General features: G+C 38.5%; 1 protein-coding gene across 2 annotated transcripts; it reads right to left on the bottom strand.

Moving 5' to 3' along the window:
* Positions 1-141: 141 nt before the first annotated feature.
* Positions 142-21,483, bottom strand: ZKSCAN1 (zinc finger with KRAB and SCAN domains 1). Of its 2 annotated transcripts, none has more exons than XM_020979111.2 (6): positions 21,207-21,483; positions 13,735-14,283; positions 13,325-13,472; positions 12,181-12,257; positions 11,759-11,885; positions 142-9,306 (listed from the first exon to the last, which is right to left on the bottom strand). In XM_020979111.2, the coding sequence occupies exons 2-6, from the start codon at positions 14,191-14,193 to the stop codon at positions 8,411-8,413; spliced, it is 1,707 nt and encodes a 568-aa protein (XP_020834770.1). In that variant the 5' UTR covers positions 14,194-14,283; positions 21,207-21,483; the 3' UTR covers positions 142-8,410. The 2 variants fall into 2 exon arrangements, with proteins under 2 accessions (XP_020834770.1, XP_020834771.1); XM_020979112.2 differs by having other exon boundaries at positions 13,765-14,283; positions 21,207-21,477.
* Positions 21,484-22,912: the final 1,429 nt, after the last annotated feature.

The raw sequence follows: 22,912 nt of genomic DNA, 5'->3' as shown, positions 1-22,912 counted from the left end.
GTGGGTAAAATTAATTACTTTTAATAATAATTTTAGATTTGTGTCAGATTATAGTGTCTAGTTTATCTTCTACTGACTTCATTCTCATCTTCATCCTATGAAAGCATTTTTTCTGAATGAGCAGAGTCAGAAAGCAAAGTGTTGTCATCTACAGGTGGAATATTTATTACATTTGATTGACCATGACCCAAGTAACATAAAACGGAAAAAAAATACAATCCTCATAACTTCCCATCCACAACCTTACCACCATATTTAATTTTGAAAAATCTGAACCTTTCCTCCCCAACATAGATCATTAATTACAAATCATAATCTTATTACCATTTACTTCATGAAGTACTAAAATATTAGCACTCAGTCATGCAGATTTAAAGAAACTCACATCAGTGAACTCATTAAATATTTATTAAGTACATATTAAGGACCTGTATTCTTTAGACACTACTGTAGCTTCTTCTGTAAAGTCTTTCTTACTTTGGATTTATTTAGTCTAAACTGCAAAACTGGGGATTGAAAAAGCAGAAAAAATTTTATCTAAGTGTACAAATTAAGATAAAGCCTGAATTAACTACACAAATCAATATATTAGGTTTCTCATTGTTGACTAAGCTGAAAGTGTGTATATGCCTAAAAAAACTTATTTTAAAATAATTACTGAATCTTAACTGTATACTCCCACCCCAACCCTCACACATATAATCTAAGAAAAGCAAGAATTTTAATTCACCCATCCCCTTTTCCCCTTCCCTCATCCTATTTTTTTGTTTCGGAAGAGGAACACCACTAACTGCAGAAGATTCTCTAAGCCAATGTTTTGGTTTTTGCCAGGAGAAAGGCTGACATTTTAAAAACATCTGGCTGCCTGTAATTAACTAGGGTGGAAGACAAGTTAAATATTTAAAGATTAAAATGCTTACATTCATTCTTCTACCTCCTCCCAACTACCCTTTAGTTTCACCTCCATCTCCCCGCTAAGTTCAGGGTACAGGGCTGTTGGCTCCCAAGATCCATCTTCACCCTTGCGAAAGATGTCAGTGAATTGAAGCTGCACCAGCTGCCTGGCTGCACTCTTCTGGATCCAAGGGTTAATGACTGAGTTCATACAAGAATGAAAATACCATCTTTTCAATCGTTCATAAAATCTTTGCCCTCTGAATGTATGTCTTCAGCTTTATTCCCCTAAAGAAGTCTAAGCAGTGAGTAACTGCAGAGAGGAAAAAACATTTTGTTCAGAAACCAATGAATGTTCTCAGTGATTAGTTGTAACCACTACAGGGGCAAAAGTCCCCTGCAAAAAATCATGAAGATTTTGTAGAGGGCTGTAACAGAGATCAGATGCCGGTCCTCTCCAATTTCCCTCTCTTTGCTTGAGAACAAATGGAGAAGCTTAAAATCATCTATTCTAGTCCCTTCATTTTACAGACGAAGAAACCCAAATTAAACAATTTGCCCAAGGTCATACGAGTTGAATAGTACATGTGGGTGTTTGTTGCTGAAGAAAAAAAACAGTAGATTATATAGACTTGCTTTAAATTATTTTAAAACTTGCTTTGAGCTGACAAATCTGTAAACTTAATTGGACAAAAAATTAAAAATATGTACTTTAGCTGAAAAATGAAAGAGATTTAGTTTTCAGATGGCAGAAAATTATCAAATCATTGCTTTTAAATGTTTAGTAGAGATATTTTCTACATTTACTGCTTGGGAAGAATTAAGATTGTCAAACTAAAACACACAACAATGAAAATTACTAAATTGAGTGACAAATCAAAAGCGATCCAGAGACCTTGGATGTAAACATTCCTTAACGGTATCCAATTTTTTCTTCTCATCCTAGTAATTTTGCCAGGTTGATCTTAACTTTTCTGAAGTAGAAAATGCCTTCCCATCCCTTTCACACACCTATTCTGCTTAAGATAAAAATTGGGAAACATCAAAATATAGCTCCTCTAGCAATGGCAGACACTAACGAAATTTAAATTTTTAGTTTATAAACCAAGTCTCTTTTAAGTTTGCCTATGAACAAACAGTTCACTAGGGTTTGAGTAGCTAACAAATTGCTTGACTGGCTACCGTAATAAAGATGACTAATCCTAAGATGTTATTAAGTAAATAACCAGGAAAAATGAAGATAAATCTTACACATCTAACCACCTTAACAACACCTTTTCCTGTTCATTCTCAATATGCCAGGGGTACTGTCCATAAAGAAACCTTTAAAGGTAACTTTTGAAAGTCTAATGGCAGTTGCATGAGGCCCATGTCTTCATCTGTCCAAAATTCTTAAAGCAAAAATACGAAATTACTGGATTAGTATGTCATGGAATGAGGGCAGCATAGGTGGACCCGATGACTTTCTCAAGGTACTCACTAGTTTCAGTTTTGTAATATTTCCTGATCCTTTATTTTCTCACCTTCCCCCACCAAGCCAACAAAGGATCCATTTCCTTCTCTGATAGTTAAAGACCCAGCCTCTGCTGAGACACAGAGAAACCACTTCTATTTAACTACCAGTCAAATCTGGCTATTCTATAGAGTTTATCGGTCTCCCTAACTTGACTGACACCAAATAGTATGAAACTCTTGCTTGTTTTAATTTCTTTACCTTCACAGAGGGGCAGCTAGGTGGCACAGGGATAGAGAGCTGGGCCTAGAGTCAGGAACACTCATCTTAGTGAGTTCAAATCCAGCCTTAGACACATACTAGCTGTGTGACCTCTGGGCAAATCACTGAACCCTGTTTGCCCCAGTTCCTCATCTGTAAAATGATCTGAAGATATTGCAAACCACTCCAGTATCTTTGTCAAGAAAACCAAACCTGGGGTCACGAAGAGTCAGATGTGACTGAAAAATTACTCAACATCAAGAACCGCCATGGAGGCGTTTCTTATTGTCTACAACTAAATTGTTTTCTTCTTCACTGCTCCAAACCTCTGCTGTTTAAATCTGGGGGAACAAGGTAGGGTGAAAAGGGAATGTTATGTTACAAAAATTTTTAAACAATAAACACCATACATACCCTGACCCCATGGGGCTTACAGAATAGATAAGTAATGGAATAACAAAACAAATGCTGACATTTTGGTTACAAGTAACAGAGACGACACTCAATATTTGTAATTTCTTAAAAGTTGTACAATTGTTATTTCCTTATGGTCTCATTTTTTCTCTTATTGATCCTTTGGAGTTAAGTTTGAGCTCCCCCTACAAGGTTTCTAAATTCATTAAGCCACTTTTTGAAAGCAACCTGCCATTTCCTGGTGTCAAATGAAGTAAATGTTTAGATCAGTTGTCTCAAATCTGTTATGTTTCACCTTTGTAGCACCACTTGCTACAACCTAACCTTTTTCTCTAAAGCCTTGTTCAATCTAGTTAAATCTATGGTATCAAAGGAAGAAAGGACTGCAATATACGTGGTCTAGAAGCAGCCTTTTCTCAGACATCTGCTGTGAGATTTCTAAAGGTGGCTTATTGTTGACTGCAATTACTTTTGGATGAACTCATTTTCCAGTAAAAAGAGGTGCAAACTTAAAAAACTAATAAAGACTGTATAGGGTTAGCAGCAGTCCAAGGGCTCAGATGCTTGCCACATTTTTCACATTTAAAGGGTTTCTCTCTCCGGAAGGAATTATCTTATATAAGATAAAGTATCAACTTCAACACCCATCTCAAATTTCTCTCTCTCTGTATATATTCACCTAGCAGGTTCCCTTAATTCATTTATCAAAATATATAAGTACACTACACATCTAGATGTTTTGCATATTTATTTCCTGGATTCTAGCTTTCTGCCTGACTGGAAGCAAAACACAACTTCAAATTACTAGCAAATTGAAGATTTTCTTTTCCTTCTTCCTAGTAGAACTGAAACAAAACATAAAACAAAACCCTTCAAAGAATTTCACAGGGTCAACTCATAGACAACCTTATTGAGCATTTAACTATATGGTGCTTTAAAGGGATAAAATGACTAGATGGTTACTCCGGAATTACACTGGTGCTGAAAGGAAGCCCTACCTTTTACAACACCATTACATTATGTCATATTTGATAAACTGATATCCCAAGTCATTGTTTTAGTCAGTGGCTAAGGTCAGCAATACCTTTAGAAAAAGCATCTCTCCATGTGGCTCTTCTTCCACTTAATGAGTTTTGTCATATCTTGGGCCAATGCTGAGCCAGTGGGACAAATCCAAATTAGTGAGAAGTCTCAACAAAATGGAAATTAACTGGGCTCCATTATAATAATACTTAATTTTTGAAGATGAAGGTATAGTTATGTAGCTGAAAAGACCAACGTGAGAATTATAAAGTCCTTCCTACACTGTCCAGCTGAAATTTCTGAACAACTTGTTACTGTTTTTGCTGTGGCCTCCTAGAATACAGGATGATCCAAAGTCTTTGCTCAAAAAAAAACAAAAGGAAAAACAACTCCAAACCTTCTGGATTATCAGTTTGGTCTGTGAATTGTTGCCCATCTATCCACAGTTACGCCACACTTCAGGAGGCTCTACTTCAGTGGATTCTTAAAGTATCTCTTCTTTCCCCTTTTCCTGAATCCTTGACTTCAGGTATTCTGTGAAACTGCCACCTAGGTATCCTGTTTTTCGATGTCCAGATCAGCTGTGTTAAGCATTACTTTTTACTAATATAATGCAGACATTCATGGACTTGGTTAATGATGATCTGGTCCTGTTAAACTCAGGTTCAGAACAAGATTGCCCACAGATGTCACTAATAACCCAGCTCGAGCAACTGGTCCAGGTTACAGAGCCACAACAGATGTTAGAAAAAGCAGCTCTATAGAGATTCAATTTATTTGGTGCCTGACTTTCAGCTTCTTATAAAACCCTGCTATCTTTTGCAATTTTAGTTTCCAACTTGTTGGTTGTGTTCAGTGAATTCTTGGACAATGTGAAGTCTTGTAGAATTCAGTGATAGCTTTCAGTTGTTTCTCCAGTTAAGATTTTCATGCTGTGTGTACGGTTTCCATGCTGCAGTTTTGTACATCTTGGCAAATGTGTACTATGAAGATTGGACGGAACAGTCCATTTATGTCATTTTCCATGCCCAGTTAAAGGGCAACCATCAACAGCTCTACATGCTCTTGATGACTTTTTCCATAACCTATGATGAAACTTGTGATTTATTGACAGGGAAGTGTCTGCCTGCTAGTTTTTTGCTCCCTATTTGTACTCTGAAGCATGGCTAGCTCAAAAAGGCTTAATAACAATGAATATGTGATTTCGTTCTTCCAAAAGGTTGAACAATTAAGACAACTCTTGGAATGGATCTGCTCCTGGGCAATAAAGGAAGCTGAAGGTTGCTGAAGTAGGAACCTTATGGAGAAATGACTACTCTATTTCAGAATTTGTGATAACAGAAGGGGAAATTAAGGCATAAACTCTCCAAAGAATAGAAAGGTTAGGTGGGATCTCATGGTCTAAAATTCTAGAGAGGAAGTCAGTTCCCAAGTATTAGATCCTAAAGACATCAACAATTCCAGTGAGGAAGAAAAGGGGAACTGGTTTAAAGAGAATGATGTGGATACACATCAACAAATTAATTTTTGGAAAGGATATGTATAGAAGGTGGAACCAAAAGCAGAAAAAGGATACTAACATTCTTATAAGAACAGTGTTAAGAATCCTAAAGTTCAGAATAAGCTTAATTTGTTGATGCATACTAAGGACAAAAGAAAAAAAAGTTTTGCATTTGTTTACTATGATGAGAAGAGGGGAAGGACCAAAGGGACAGGACCACAACAACAAATCTATGGAGATGATAAAGAGAAGGCAGATTTAATTCTTATTTTGTTGGTTTTCTTGGCCAAAAACAATCCTTGTACAAGAATAGATGAATCAAAAAATGGTTAACAGAAAGTTAAAATCCAAAATAGGGAGAGAGTGAGAACACCCAGTTATTCTTCTTGAGTTCAAGTCACCAGGTCTAGATAACCTAGGTCCTAGGGTATTGAAAGAGACAGAAGATGTGATTACTGGGCCATTTTTAGTTATTTCTGAAAGATCACAAAGAGCAGATTTGTCCCCATTTTCCAGAAGGAAAGAAAAGGAGGGAGATCTGCAAGGTATAAGCTGGTGAACTAACCCAATTCCTGACAAAATTTTATCACATAATCCAGAAAAGAGGAAATGATCACTAAGTTATTATGATTCCACCAAGAATAGGTCATGCTAAATATGCTAGTAAGGTAGCTTTGCTTACCTGTTTTCAGGAATATACTAAACTGCTGGATGAATGAAATACTATATAGTTTATCTAGATTTGCAGAACATATGATGAATCCTCTCATGCTAACCTTGTGGTGAAGATAGAAAGATACAGACTAGTTAATGATACAGTTAGGTGAATTCAGAACTGGTTGAATGACCAGACCCAAAGAATAGTTATTAATGGGTCACTGCTGAGGAAAAGGAAGTCTCTAGAAGTGCCCCACAGATCCATTCTTAGCCTTATGTTATTTTTCTTTTATTTTTATTGACTTGAATAGAGGGCAAAGGTAGCACACTTGCCAAATTTTTAAATGACACAAAGTTGGGAGTTGGCTAACTTAGTAGTAATAATCAGGATGCAACAAAATATTTCTACAAAGCTATTATGATAAGCCAAATGTATTAAGGACAGGGACTGGCACTGCTGGTGACTAACTTCCTCTAGCAATGTGGATTGATACTGTTATCTGCAATTTATAGGCAACTACCTAGAGCACTGAGAAGTTAAGTGACTTGCCCATACAACCAGTATGTGTCAGAGGCAGGACTTGAACCTAGATATTCCTGGCCAAGGCCAACTTTCTATCCATCATGTCACACTGCCTCTCATAAATCTACTAAAAAATTTAATAGAGGTAAATATAAAGTCTTACAATTGGGTTGAAAAAAATTAGCTTGACAAGCACAAGGTGAGAAAAATGTGACTTAGATGATAATTTGTCTGAAAAAGATATGGGGTTGTAAAGAACTGAAAGTTAATATGATCGGCAGTGTGACACAGCAATAGAAAAGCTGATACAATCTCAGGCTTCAGTTAGAAGCACAGCATCCAGTACACAGGTGATGGTCCTACTTGTCTGATCACATCTGGCACCCTATTGGCCATGTTGTGCAGGAGCTAACATGAGAGAATTATGGCTAGCATCTTACCACTGATAGCCACCAAAGGGAGTCAAAGTCATTGTTTCAATTAACTTCTTAAAGGTGATAAAAACGATGCCTCTGAAATCTTGTGGTACTTAGCCAATACTTTATATATTTAAAAAGTTTTTAAGTAGGCATGTAAGCAGGGCCTTCCTTCTATGCTTAAAGAGCTCGAGGAGAAGAGCATTCAACAAGAGTTTTAGAATTTTACATGGCAACAAATGGTGGTTTCTGCAGAAGTTAGGCTGGGTTATTCTACTTTAGCAGGGCTCCTGCTTCAGTGTGGGAGCCCTGGTAAGAAGTCAGTGAGTAATTATTTAGCAAGGAACAAAATAAGTCATCAGACAATAATCCCCCATCAGTTCTTACTAAGGCTATTAGGTAGGAGATCAGTTCCTTAGAATCTTGTTGGGGAGATAAGATTTACTACATTCATGAGACAATTAAAAGACAGTAAACAATCAAAAGCTAAATTGTATATAAGACTACGGGAACACTACAGCACTATAGGAGTTCAGAAAAGGGAGAGAAGTATTGTCATTTCTATAGAACTTCTCTGTGATGAGGATGGAGTCAACTACACTCCTATGGAGAGCTAAGAGTTGAGTCATCCATACATACTCTTCAGGAAGAGATAGAAGTCTTTGGTTTGGTTTTGATCTGCATAGCCTTAGATCTCTTCAGCTTTGGCATCCCACCTTTGATTCCCTACGTTTTAGTTTTAGCAGCATGTCCCAGCCCAGGATCCTACAAGTATCCTTCTATGGGTCATGATGTACAAAAAGATGTTGGGCAAGCATTGCTTGCTTTGCAGACAAAATAATGCCTCAATCTCAGTTTAAGCCAATTAATCAACAAGTATCCATTAAGCACTTACTATGTGCCAGGCACTATGCTAGGCACTGGGGATACAAATCTCAAGCTTGGTGGATTTAAATGATTACACTGGTGGCTGCAGACAGGGATCCCTTGTATTAACAAGTTTGACTAGCTTCTTATGAGTGTCCTCATTCCCAAAAAGTCTGATGTTTATTTTAATGTGTGCATGTATTCTTAAGTAAGATCATCTATCTGACTAACTTTTCTTGCAGAAGGTTACGTTGGAGAAATGCCCACAGATTAGACTGACAAAGGCAGGACTACTTTTTGATGTACTTTTTAAGTGTGATTTGATTATATATTAGAGACTAATTATTTTTCCCATGGGCACACATTTTTGACATTATATGGAAGTAATGGGAAATTTCACTTTATACACAGCTTTTCAGGAATGCACCAAATGCATCTAGTGAGGTGGAGCTGTAATCAGAGGCTCTCTCTCTATTATGAATTCTGTGATGCAGCGTAAGAGTTGAACTCCGGGTAAAGGCTTTTCCACACTTATTACACTTATATGGTTTTTCTCTGGTATGAATTCTCCTATGAAGAATAAGGTATGAATTCCGGTTGAAAGCTTTGCCACATTCATTACATTCATAGGGCTTCTCTCCAGTGTGGATTCTCTGATGTTTGGTAAGGTCTGAGCTCTGACTAAAAGCTTTGCCACATTCATTACATTCATAAGGTTTTTCTCCAGAGTGGATTCTCTGATGTAGTATAAGATTTGAGCTATGACTAAAAGCTTTCCCACACTCATTACATTCATGGGGTTTCTCTCCAGTGTGGATTCTCTGATGAAGAATGAGGTTTGAGTTAAGACTGAAGGCTTTCCCACACTCATTACATTCATAGGGCTTCTCTCCAGTGTGAATTATCCGATGTCGAATAAGACTGGAACTCCTTGTAAAGCATTTGCCACATTCATCACATTTATGGGACTTTGTTCCTGTAGGAACTTCTTCCTGTGTGATAAGGTTAGAACTCAGACTGAAACTTCTCCCCAGTCCCTTGCCTTTCTCTCGATGGCCTCGTTCTGCTGTGGGTGCTTTCTTATCCTTGACTGTCACCTGTCTAAACTCTGTCTTTTCTAGTCTTAATTTCTCCTCTAAGTTTCTCTGTTGCCTTTCTAACCTGCTTTCCTTTTCCTGTTCACATGTTGCTCCAAATTCTTTTTGGAATCTTCCAGATATTTCCCCATGAGATCCTGTTGCTTCTGAAATCTCTTCCTTTGAAGTCGACTCCTCATTGGTTGTCCTGCTTCCACAACCTGACAAACAGAAAATACAAATATCATCCATTTCTTTCGTTGAAAAAAAATAGAAGTGGTCAATAAGCAAGTGATGTTGTTTCCTAGGAAAACATGGCTACGTCTGCAAAGTAGCTTCACAAGGGAAGTAACTGACAAGGCCTAAGAAGGCAAAGCATCAACGGACAATCAGGAGAAGTAATTTTTAGAGGTGTTAAAGGGAAAGTTAAGTCAGCAGAGATGAGCTGCATGGATAATAAAACAAATTAAGACAGATGGACAGAAAGGGAAGAGGGAGAAAGACAAAGATTGGGTGATAAAAACAGGTAACTCATGAGAATGAGCAAGAGGAACAGGGCCCATTGGGTGAAGTTTGTATGTGGAGGGCAAGGGAGATGGCAAGAAGAAAAAAATGTCAATATGGAAAAAACAGAATAAAAGAAATGAGTAGGAGAAAGGAGGTTAGGAGCTGGAGTAAAGAAAAGGATAACAGTAAGCTGAAACTCCAATTGCCTTTCCTAAAATATTAATTCCTACAGTTAACCCAAAAATACCATGAATATATGTGTGTACATATATATATAAATATATAAACATATATATATTTACATATACATATCCATATAAGTCATTTGCTTAAACAACATTCTATTTTGTTTAATCAAATGAAATAATGTATATACAACACTTTGTAAGCATAAAGTAGTATATAAATGTAAATCATTACTTAATAAGATATAGAAGTTTCCAAAAAAGAACATCTCTCCTTTCTGTGAGGGCATTCTCTCGGTATGATGGCAATTAAGAAGCAGGACAAGAAGTTTCAAAGAGGCCAGATAGACCTTTGCCTGAAGAAACTCAAAGCATTTTCTCCATACCTATGATTTCTAACTAAAAAAGCAGTGACTGTTAGAATAAAGAGACAGAGGAGAGGAGCAAAATTAACACCTTCTCTGATGATCTACTGAGAATAACGTAGATCAAAGGGCAAACAGGATATAAGCCTTGAAGTCTTACCTTTCATGGTAAGATAACATACACAAACAAAGGTGCTCATGAGCATGGTTTAATTATAGCTCAGTTTAGCAATAAATATATTTATTCCTAGGAATGTTTTTATTTATACTTTGCTCTAAAACTTCTACATTGTTTTAAGCCAAAATCAGTTGTTTGCTCTCTTGATAAAAATGTCTATTTTTATAGGAAAAGTGAAAATAGATCATTTCTTAAATCACTGCTCTTCAGTTACACAGTAGGAAGCTAGGTGGCATGGTGGACCTTTGTTCACTGGCACTACAATAAAGAAAATTGGAGTTCAAATCCAACCTCAGACACCTGGTAGCTGTGTGATCCTGGGCAAGTTACTTAATTTAGTTTCCTCAATTGTAAAATGGATGTAATCAGCATTTACCTCACAGGGTTGTTGTAAGGATCAAATGAGATATTTTAAAGTGCTTGGCACATGGTATTTAATAAATTCTTGTTTCCTTCTAGAAGCTTAAGTACTGGAACTAGGCAACCCTAAGTAGGTATAGTCACCTAGCAGCAACTTATTGTGTTTCAGGCATAGTGTTTAGAAGAAATTAATTATCACAGAGACTTAATTCAGTGACCAAAATATCATAAAGGCCAAACAAAACGAACAGGAAGTTAAGCCTATTTTTACTTCCTCCCTTTCCCCGATTCCCTTCCCCTCTTCTATGGTAGTGGAAATCTTAGCGTTTGGCTTCCATTGCATGTTATTTCTTTGAGATATTACCTCGCAGGAACATAAAACTATAGAAAATTAATTGTAAACACTTTAAATAAATTAACATTTTCTGTTGGTCTGGTAAAACATTTTAAATGTAAGACTGTAGAAAAGGTACAACAGGAGAGGAAACAGATGAAGTCTCTCTAACAGGTTTTTTCCTCTGGACCCATAGCTCTTAGTAGGTAATCACATAAAGTCTGGAAATCCTGGTCACAAAGAAGGAAATGGGGAATATTTATGGAATTACACAGCACTGTTCTAGAAAACCATTCAGTGGGAGTGAATTAACCACAGAATATGTGTTAAAGTGAGAGGACCCTCCATAAAGTTCAGTGATATGCTTCCAGGGGACTAACAGGTATTTTGGTTCAAAAGGATAATTATTTATCTGCTTGTTTCCTAAGAGACAAAGAAAGGTCCTCAGTAATAATGTCCAATGAAGCAGGTGGAGGGTCATCTCCAGGTATCTGGAGGGATGAAGATAAGGCCACAAAACACAAGGAAGTTCTCTTTTTCCATTTTTACAGAGTGAACAAATGTTTTTGTGACGTTGGAACAGGTAGTTGAAACATCCTGCTTCTGAAAACAAACTCAAATGCTCTCATCTATTGACAAGCCCTCTTAGCCATTTCTCTGCTCAACACTCCACAACTAACAAACCAGGAGGCAAAGAAATCTTATTAGACAAGGATCTCCCTTTACACCTCCATTAGTTCTTACCTTGGGAAAACACGTTCCCATAATTCTCCGGTCTGTTGTCTCTACAGAGGTTCCTCCGAGCCAGGTTCTGACATCCCCATTCCTCCAGGATGAGAGACACAGCCATGTCCTCAATTTTTACCAATGCCTGAAACAATATGAGATTCTCATTCACAGTTTTCAACACATCTAGTGCTAACCTATGGGGTAGAGCCAAATGAATTAAGATTAAGAGAAAACAGTGAGTACTATAAAGGATCCTAAATGGGTATGGGCTTTTGGATGGGAAGAAAGGACAGATAGCAATTAAGACACAGGAAGTTAGCCTAATTTGAGTAGTAAGACACTGAAAATGAGTATGGAAGGTAGGATCTACAGAAGAAACTTTCAGAAGAATATGAAAACAAAGGTCTTAGTGAAGACAGAGGAAGCCTACAACTCACCTGAGAATCTGCTGTGAATAATGCCTGGTCTCTAGGACTTCTCTCATGGGAAACAGGAACATGGGAAGCAGGATAAGCTGGGGAAGAAAGGAGCTGTGAGACTGATGCTGTCTTAAACCCCCCCTTGAATGTAGAATACAAGATGACTCTATCCCCCTACTTTTAACCTCCACCCCTCACCTATGGCTAAGAACAATAACTCAAAAGAACGTAGAACTGATGTGACTGCTGCCTACTCATCCTTCAGTTTCAGGTAGTAAAATTCCAAAGGCGATTAATGGCATTTTAGAGCTGGAGCAGACCTGAAAGATAAACCAGTCCAACAACTTCATTCTAAAGAAGGACTGGGGCTCAGACAAGTTAAAGTGATTTGCCCCAAGTGTGACTTCCAGTTGGTCTTTTACTGTCACAGGCTACTCTTGATTTCTAAGAGTCACAACATGCAGAAGTAGATAACTTTGAATCCACGTACTGGGTCTGACCTGTGGCTCAATTTCATCCAGGCCAAGGGCAAGGACCAGAGGACTTGGTCATAACTGGGAAAATAAAAAGTGGCTTTAAAAATGCCTTAAGCAGTAGTAGTCTAAAAGAGAGTGATGCTCCTGTGTGAGAGTCTATGTATCTGCTTTTCCAATTTTATCTCTGTCTACCTGTCTGGCTTCTTTTCTTCCCAATGATTCTCTCCATTGCCTGATCATAATAAACATGCATTTTGAGAAAACACACAGGTTGAATGTTTAGACAGTGACAAATTTTGACAGAAGTGGGATATTTTATTACAAAATGTGGTAAGATCACAGTGAATTAATAGGCATCCGTGATGAGTTGGTCATGACTACACTAATTGTACTATGTATAAAAAGGAAGAAATTCAAAACAGAAGAATAACTTCTCATGTTGAGGAAACATAAGTAGATCTTAGAAGTTATTGTAAAACTGAAAATGTTCTAAGTGCAAAGAAACTGGAGATAAGAAATGGAAAGTGAATCATTAATAGAACTGAACCACTGTAAATTGTACACTGAAGTACAGCACCTCAGCCTGGTGAATCCACCAACACAAAGAGCATCATTGTCCAGGTCTTTTGATAACACTCTTCAGTGTCATTCCTCTATTTCCACAGGAATAAAATCTTGTTCCTTACCACTCTGTTGCAAAAGACTTGGCTTTCTTGTTACATGCTTGATCTGGGGTGTCCGATGCTGGAATTCAAAGCTTGAAGACCCATGTGCTGCTCCCAGTGGTACCATCTCCCGGGACAGCATTTCATGTCCATGTACACGGACTGGTACCTGAAGACAAGAAAGCTGGGCTTATTAGGGAATCACTGAGGTAATGAGATTTAAAACTTCAGAGAAAAGACAAAAATCATCCCCTCCAAACACAGGACATAGAATTTAAAAGTCAAGAAAACAGGACAAAATGGGATACCTAGCATTCAACAGAGGAACTAGCTCCAATTTTAACTCAGTAAAACCTTTAACAAAGCAACTTCCCACCCCAATGTCATGCTGAATTCCCTTACTCCAGTTTCAAGGCCTACACTCTGCTCACCCAATGTATGTTTCGTTTCTCCTTTCCCACCTGCTGTCCTGATAAATCAAGCTCAAGATCCTCCAACAGTGTCACTGCTTCCTCTCCACAATCAGGACGGTACTCCTGCAACCAGCTCTGGATCTCTCTGGGCAAGACAGCCAAGAACTGCTCCAACACCAGTAGTTCCAGGATCTGCTCTTTTGTATTCATCTCAGGCCTTAGCCATTGATGGCAAAGTTCTCTGAGGCGACCAAGGGCCTCTCGAGGCCCAGAAGTATCCTGGTAGCAGAACTGCCTGAAGCGTTGGCGGAAAATCTCCGGATCAGAAGGGCTATTACTTCTTTGAACGCTAGAATCCTGGCCCCAGAGGTGTTCCTCTTCATCTTCCTCTTCCACCTTTACAATCACAAGTCCCTCTTTATCTTGTATAGCCTGGGGGGTCATGACTGCAGCGTCCCTAGATTCTGCAGTCATCATTCAGGTTCAGAGTTGATCTCACTCTGATGGAATCTGTGAGGCAGACTGACACTGGAGATATCTGAGGGTTTTTTTTTCCTTGCACTGCTCCTGAATTACAAAAAATTCTTATTAAAAAACAAAAGGTAAAATGACTTATGTTTCTAGGGCATCTAACATTTGCCCACCTTCACCAAAGGAATTCACTGAGGGCAACAACTCTGATTAGTAATAAAACTGACAAGCAATTGTGACATTAATGTCTAACTTTATTTCTTTAGGTTTATCACAATGATATTTACCTGGGGCAGGCTAGAAGGCCTACCTCAAAGCCAAGAAAAACTGAATTCAACTCCTGCCTATTCAGGTGGTGAGACTGTGGGCATGTCACTAAACAACCTGAGGGTTCCTAGGCAACTGTCTAAGTCTCCAAGTTACAGAACAGCTGCTGATCTGCATGGGTAGAGGAAGCTTCCTCCTAGAGAGCTCCTACAGCAATTAAATCACCAGTCTGGTAGTCCTCCTCCTCATTTTCCCTCCTTCCCCTACAGATTTTTCCTGCAGTTTTTGCTGCCAATAAGTGAGGAACAGTGCATTCTTTATGTGAACTCTGGTCTGAGAAACAAGGCACATGCTTTAATCTGAGATCCATAGTAGAACCATGAATTTTCTACTTCATAGCTTTTAAAAACTGAAAAATAGAACATTTATTAAAACATAAAACATTAACAGAAAAGAATACACATATCTCTACTTTTTAAGAAACCTGAAAAAATGTGGTATCTTTCTCACCTAAAATGAACTGTTATGATTCCTATTCCAATGCTAAACATGCACAGAGTTGATAAAAATGTTCTTTTGTAATTCATCCTACTTCTTTTAATTTAGATCTAAATCTCTTTCAAGGGTATGGTTCTAGGCATCAGACTAGGCAACAAAAACCCTTATAGCAACCCACAGCAGCAGGCCCTGCAGGCTACTAACATAATTCTCTTTAAGCTTTAGCAGCTTCCTTTTTCTCCCTCAAAGTTCTTCTTTTATTTCTTTTCAAAGACAGAAGTAAGAAGAGAATGAAATGAGAGACACATGATCTTTTTATATAGACAACATGAATCCCAATCAGCAAGGATTAACTGTTCACTCTCTACTCAAAAAGAGGTTCCCCTCCTCCCAAGCTTCAGGTATTGTTTGAAATTTGGTAGTTCCTCACCTTGATTCTCTTATTTGTTAATGACACTATTCTTTTAGTCACCCAGGACCAAAACCTAGGAATTATATTTGATTCACCCTTCCATCCACCTAATATTCTTTGTTCTTCTGGAGTCAGTAAAGGTAACATCGGGTAGATATTGTTGAAAAAGGAATTATGGGAACGGAGAGTAGTTGTTAAGAGGTGACATAACTCCATTTTGTCCTGTATTTGCCTTTTTTTTTTTTACCATGCGGGACACCTGTCTCCTATAATACCTCTTTTCCCCCTGTTTTTATAAATACAGAAGAAAACTTGGAGGACTTTGGGAATTTAAGGAAGTTGTCCTCCTCTTCTTTCTCCTACCAGATAAAGTAACAGTATAGCTTCCTTGGGTCTAGTGTAAATGACTATGCTAACAAGGACGTATTTTTTTTTTCCTTTGTAACAAGAGATAAGAATCCTCTTTTGTACCTTGTAAAGTACCTTTACCCCATCTAAGTGATCTATCTGCTCAGGAAGAATCACATCTTCTCTTTTGTTAATCTCTCAGGCTGAGTAGAAGAGGATATATAAATGTCATCTGTTAAATTATCAGACACATTTCCATCAATTGCTAGTGGGATGTGTTACACTGAGTGAAATACCCCGCAGTAAAACGTTTCTCTGATTCCTGCTAGTTTATTGGAATTAGCTAGTTAAACAGATAAGAAAATTCATGCAACAACAGATACCACATCTTGTACAGTGTGAAGGCCAGACAATTATTTCTTCACAAAGTCTCTAAAATCTGTTTCCTTCCATTCCTTTGGGCCTTAAGACTAATCTTCCTAAGAAACAGAGACTTTCATCATGTTACTACTCCCCTGCTTAACAATCTTCCAATAGCTTCCACAGTCTAAATGTAAACTCCTTAGCTTTGTATTCAAGGTCCCCAAACAAATATCTCTCACAAACTTTATCAACCAGCCAGAACCTTGTCAAAACAATCTATCTGCTCACTCTTTTCCTGAACATATATATGCCTTGTGTTTTCTTGCCTTCAGTAAACCTTTGCTCATCCTTCAAAGCCAAGGTCAAATCATTCCTTTCAGCCCACAATAATCTTTCTTCATGGAATTGTAACAGTAATTATTTCTTTATTACTGGGAGGCAGTGTTCTGTAGTTGAAGAAGAGTTGCACTTGGAATCAGGGGAACTAGGTTCCAATCCTACCTCAAGATACTTACTAGCTATGTGACCCTACAGGAAATCATTTAAGTTCTGAGAGTTATAGTTTTCTCGTTTATAAAACAGGCTACTTACTTTACAGAATTGTAAAAAGCACTTTTTAAATCTTAAAATGCCACATAAATGGGATTTATTATTGAAAACATTTAGTGGTAAAATATTTTTTTCTCTTTAAATCATATTTGTGACTTCATACATACATACATAGAACTTCTAGTGAAGAAACTCCTACCACTGATTCAGATGATCACCTGTCCCACATCTCTTCTTAGAGATTTGTCTGGGGCCCTGAGAAGGAGAGATTTGGAGACCTGTCCTATCACCAGTATTTATCTTAGGTGAGTAGCAGGCACCTCTGTATCCACTACTCCTACAGCTGCCTTTTAAATTAATCATATTCTCTTACAAGATTATTTACTTTTCTTGTCTATTTTATTTACTATGACTTGTCTCTCCAACTAGATTCTATGCTTAGGGTGGAGGTGGGATGGGAAACCTTTTAAAATTAAATTAAAAAAAGTTATTAAAGACCTTTTATGCATCAAGCACTATACTGGTGATGGAGATACAATGACTAAATAAGGCAGATTCTACCTTCAATGAGTTTTAATCTAAAAGGGGAAAAAGGACATAAAAACCAAAGTACAGTATAAAATAGAGGTACAAGGCAGCACAAGATATTTAGAGGAATATTGAGCTTGGGTCAGAGTAGTGAAGGATGGCAGGAAAACATAACAACGGGGTCACAAAAGTAATGATTTTAAAAGGCAAAGGATATCAGGGGTGGTGGTGGTGAAGGCATCCATTCTAGGCATAGGGGAGTGCATGAATAGAAACCCTTCAGCAAGGAAAGGGAAGAAACTAGGAATGGCGGAGGGAAGTGCTTTGCTGGAATACTGAGTATACAAAGGGGATGAGGGGTAGTATGAGATCAAGTTATAAAGATAAACTGGTGCCAAACTCTGGGTGGCTTTGAATGCCAGAACAAGGAGTTTATATTTTATTTAAAAAGACAATGGGGATCCACAAAAGGGTGTATACATTGCGTATATGTAGAGGAATCAGTTCTGAAACAATGCTTTAGTAAGATTACTTGAGAAACAGCATAAAGGATGAATTGGTTAGGCTAACTATTTATGAAGATGAGAAAATGAAATGGGCCTAAACCTGAGAGATTAAAGTTAGAATAGTAAGGAGAACAGAAAAGAGTTACTGAGGAGACAGTCCTACTGACTAGACTTTTGGACTCAGTCAGGAAGATCTGGGATTCAAAATTACCCATAATATTACTTAAGTGAAACCTGGACAAGTCACTTAAATTAACCCCTTTGTGCTTCCATTTTCTTATTAGTAAAACAGGATGATTAATGCCTATAGTACTTACCTCTCAAAGATGTAATGAGGCTGAAATTAGATAATGTGTATCAAATGCTTCTAAGTTCTATAAATGTCAGTTACCACAGGCTGCCTCTCAATATATATTCCTAACCTTGGCATTTAAAGCTCTTTATCATCTGACTCCAGCCTACTTTTCCTAATTTAATATTATTCTCCAGCATACATGGTTCTTAATTTCCAGTCAGAAGCCTTTCCTGATTCTCTTTAGTTGTTACTCCTTTCCCCCCCCTCAAATTATTTTGCATTTATTTATCAGTTTATGGGTTACATATTCTCTCCCTTCCCTAGTTCCCTCTTTCCCTTCTTTTCTCTCCAAGTTCCTTGATGGATGGTTGGGACCTTTTTCTCCCCTTCCATTTTAATTTTTGCATCCCCAGTGCCTAAGGACAGTAGTCTGCATAGAGTAGGCCTTAATACATATTTGTTAAATTGACTTCAAAGAAATGAGGGTTAGCAATATTAAATGACAGAGAAATCAAGTAGGATGAGGATTTTAAAAGGCCATTTTATTTGCCTACATGGATCTCATTAATGACAGGGTAGAATAGTAGGAACAGAAAAGAGATTATTAGAGAAGGGGAAGGACAGGCCATGAATACAGGCTATTCTTTCTAGAAATCTGGCAATGAAGGCAAGGAGCAATTGAAAGACAGCTTGAGTATGCTAGAGGGGGTATACGTATCCCGTCCACATGCATAGCTGATACCGCAAGCAGGCACTTAATAAATATTTCCCAATTGCTTCATGATATTTCTACAGGGAGACAATGCGTACATATATAAGTATTTACTAAATAAACACAAGGTAAAGGCTATGTGAGAGGAGCAAAGTGGGCAGGGGAAAGGAAGCTTTGCTTTAAACTTTCTAGGTAACTAAGTTGATTTAGTTGATTTGAAGAACAAGATGCCTACACCTACTCCTTTTAGAGAATATTTTAAACAAATATAAACTCCTGCAAAATAAATACATATATGCATATGATTTTATAAATAAAATAGTTATCTCTAATCTATTCTAAAAAATCCACAAAGAAATTACCGAAATACAATGATCTGGCATTTCACACCTGGAAGAGTAATTGATGAAGTAATCGACCACTTTTGCAAATTTGAAGATTTCACTCTGTACAACATTTTTCAGTTCATTTATAATATATGCAAATAAAAATGGAAGACAACAGGGTACAGCAGGCAGGACAATGATCTGTCAGGAAACCAAGTAGTTCTAGTGCTTCGAGTTGGTGTGACCTTGAGCAATTCAATTCAATAAATATTTACTGAATGTCTACCAAGCTCCAGGCACAGACTCAAGTATTTGGGGATACAAATAAGAAGACTGAATCTTCGCTCAGAATTTACTGTCTAGTGGGGAGTTAACTCCACGAGCCTCAATTTTCCCATCTGTAAAAAGAAGGAATTAGAATGAATAGCCTCTAAGGTCCCAAAGAACTCCTAAATTCTATGATCTATAATCCTCTCCAGGTGAGATTAGAAAGCTAAGAAACCAGCTTTCCCATAGCATTATATACAAATAACTTATTGATGAGATCTTGGCATCCCCCAAAATACTGCCTTTTCTTCTAGAAACTGTTTCTAAATGGACCAGCACAAAACTTAAAAAAAAGATAAACAGAAAATCCACCAGATTTTAAAACAGAGCCATGAAGCCATTTCACCCTGTGAATACAATGCTAATTTAACAAGAAATTCTACCCCAGGTATTAGAAGGAAAAAGCTAAGATTTAATACGAAAGCTTAATTTAACATTTAGATCCAACTCAAAGCATGTTAAAACATATAAAGAATATTTAAATCAAGAAAAAGCTAAATTCCTATTAAATTTTGAAATATGCCCAATGATCCAGAAAGGTATCTGCCAACTAAACAGTCACAATAATTAAAGTGAAAGTAGTAACCAGCAGAAAACTTTCCAGGAGAGTGAAATGATCTTTTGTATGACAAAGCCGTTTTTTCATAGATGGCTGGCAAACAGCAACCGTGCTCTGTTTTGGTTGCACTAAATTCTTCACAATTCAATCGGGCAACTGTTCGTAAACCATAATCTGCCTAGAACCGGGCTTCACAATAAATGCTTTCTTTGGTCCCAGTCCATGTAATTTCCACTTTCTATGATGAAAGTATCTTATTGTGTATTGTGGGGGTGTAGAGAAGGAGGAGATTCAGCTCAGCTGAATTCTTCACAGCTCTATTCACAAAATAATAGGTCTGGAACAGTCTTTGGAAGATCATGCAATTCAATTTCTTCATTTTACTAATGTCTTAATTTTACAGATTAGGGAAACACTGATCTAAAGAATCCAAAGTTACTCGTCCAAGGTCACACGGCTAGTTAGAGACAACACCAGAGCCAGAATCCAGATCTCTACACTCTGGGGTCTAGTGCTTTTTCTGCTAAAGTATGCAGCAACGCCCTTCGGAATACAAACAAAATTTCCAGCATAGAGACGTCAATTCAACCCTGGTCGCCCTGACCTAAAAACAAAACAAACAAAAACAAGCAAAAAAAGCCATCTACACACCTTAACGCCAAATCGCTCATTAAAATGCAGCACCGAGTTCCAAAAATCGGAACACAAAGGATGGGATTGCACCTAAGACCGCCCCACTTCACCTCTTAGGCCCAAATCACGGCGTGAACAGCCCCAAGCGGGGTAATGGCCAGCCTGGGCGCAGCAGGCGTGCCAGCTCAAGCCTCGGACACCAAACAATCCCGACGGGCTCCTTAGGACGAAGTGTCACCCGCCCTTTACACCTCAGTCCCCCCCGCCCCGGAGTCGGTGGCAGCCACGGAACCAGAAAGCCAGCGCAATAATGACAGCGAGGTCACCCCCCGGCCCACCGAGGGACCGCAGTCCGAGCCCGGACCGCTCGTCTCCGGGCTGACACCGCCCCTCCTTCCCATCCCCCACTCCCAGCTCGGGCTGCAGCCCCGAAGCGGACAAGACGCCCCCACGCCCAGCCTCAAGGACACCCCCCGCCCCACCTCCCGTGCCCGTCCGGGATCTCCCCTTTATCGTTCTCCGTCCAGGGGCATGGCGAGTCCTCCGGCTGCAGCCGGGCAGGTAGCTGCTCCGCGCACTGGGCCCGGGCCCGGCTCGGGGTGGACCCCGCGAGGCTGCAGACTCTCCGCCCTGCTCCGGGGCCCACTCGGCCGCGGCGCACCCCCACCCCCACCCCTCGGGCCCAGACTTACTCACCGCGGACCCAGAGGCAGCTCTGGGCTGGGTGACAAGGGAGGGGCGCAGACCCCTGGAAACGGGAGAGACGAGAGGAGGAAGGACGAGAACCAAGGCCCTCCGGACGCCTAGAAAGACACAATGAGTCACAAAGGGCGGAAGTAAGTCAAGGACTTAGCTTCCGGGACGGAACAGAAATTCTGGGGACTCTCTAGAAAGTCCGGAGGTCTCCACGTCTCTTTGGTCCTTTGGTTTGTCTACTTTCTATCAGTCCTTGGCCCGGGCACCTCTGCCAAGTTTAGGAGGAAAGGCGTCTTTGTTAAGAATTAACTAACGGGCTACAAAATAAACCTTCGGAAATCAACTATTTCTATAGCAATAATAACAAAATCCAAGAGGCAACAATAGAAAGAGAAATGTTCCAGGTAACAACAATATGCATAAAATATTAGGGGATCAGTCTACCAAAGCAAGACTTGTATAGATACAATTACAAAGTGCTTTTTTTTTTAGAATAGTGGGCAGCAGTTATCTTTATTTTCAGTTAAAAGCTCTACCAAAAATATACATTTTCCTTAACATTTAAAAAACAACACAAAATCTGAGTGGCTGTCAAATTCTCCACTGTTTTACAAATAATGATGGATGGTGGAGGCAGAAGTCAGGAACAGTGTGCATTCCTTAACCTAGTAGGAAAATATTCATTTCAAGAGTTTTACTTTTTCCTTTAAGAGCCTGAAAATGGGGTTCTTGCTGATCTTCTTGTTAAAGATGACCAGCAGCTCCTCTTCAGATTTGTGGTGTTCGTTAGTCACTGCATAGTATTGCGCTAAAACTTTTTCCCTTAACTTTTTAACTGATATTTCATTGTCGGGGACCTGTTTCAGAACAGCTTTGATAGTTCCTTTCCAGTTGAATTTCCCTTTTATAGGTGTTTCACTTTCTTCAAAAGTGCTTTTTTTAAAAATGAAGAACAACTTAAATAGCTTTAAGAGACTATTCAGTGCTCACAGCTATTCTGTACCAAGGAAGGAAGCATTTATTAAGCACCTACTATCTCACAACAACCCTGGGAGGTAGGTACTGTTATTATCCCCATTTTACAACTGAGGAAACTGAGGCAGAGATTAAGTAACTTGCTAAGGTTCACCTATCTACCAAAGTATCATGAGGCCAGTTTTGAACTCATCTTCCTGACTCCCTGCCTAGTGTGCCCCCTAGCAGCCAATAAAATAAGAAATGACAATAGTACTAAAAAATGAATTGTCATTGGTTGCTGCCTCTAATAAAATATGGGGTATCAGACCTCTGTGCTTTTTAGTGTTTTAGTGTTCAGTAATAGTATATATACCAAAACCTCTTGACTAGGCATTGCATAGTCTACAGAGAGCATTTTATCCATATGCAATAATAATGATAGTAGCTATGTTTGTCATAGTTTATAATAATTAACAATGATGTGACATAGGTATGTGAATGTAGTAATAATCCTAACACCACACCAACCTCTAATTTAAACTCCTTGAATTTAGCAACAAATTATTTCTGTTTTCCCTTTACATCTTCAAGTACCTAGTACTATGCTTGCATGGTAAGCACTTAAATGTTGAAATAGGTTTTCAGAAGAACTGTCTAGCCTTTTTAAACCCTGAGCATCCTTCCTAATTCCAACCATTCTCACAAACAAATCTAGTCCCAAATCAAAGCTATATGTCCGCCCTCAGGAT

This window comes from Phascolarctos cinereus, unplaced genomic scaffold (genome assembly GCF_003287225.1).
Source record: "Phascolarctos cinereus isolate Bilbo 61053 unplaced genomic scaffold, phaCin_HiC Scaffold_5;HRSCAF=322, whole genome shotgun sequence".
Taxonomy (NCBI): domain Eukaryota; kingdom Metazoa; phylum Chordata; class Mammalia; order Diprotodontia; family Phascolarctidae; genus Phascolarctos; species Phascolarctos cinereus.
The sequence above is the reverse complement of the archived record's forward strand: the minus strand, read 5'-3'. Positions and strand labels throughout refer to the sequence as shown.

What these genes read in the sequence shown, in the direction of transcription:
- ZKSCAN1 (XM_020979111.2), bottom strand. Translation starts at nt 14,193, where the DNA reads ATGATGACTGCAGAATCTAGGGACGCTGCAGTCATGACCCCCCAGGCT. An exon ending in AAGTCTTTTGCAACAGAGTG is followed by an intron (nt 12,258 to 13,324) that starts GTAAGGAACAAG and finishes TTTCTTCCCCAG; the next exon opens with CTTATCCTGCTTCCCATGTT. An exon ending in TGGGAACGTGTTTTCCCAAG is followed by an intron (nt 9,307 to 11,758) that starts GTAAGAACTAAT and finishes TCTGTTTGTCAG; the next exon opens with GTTGTGGAAGCAGGACAACC.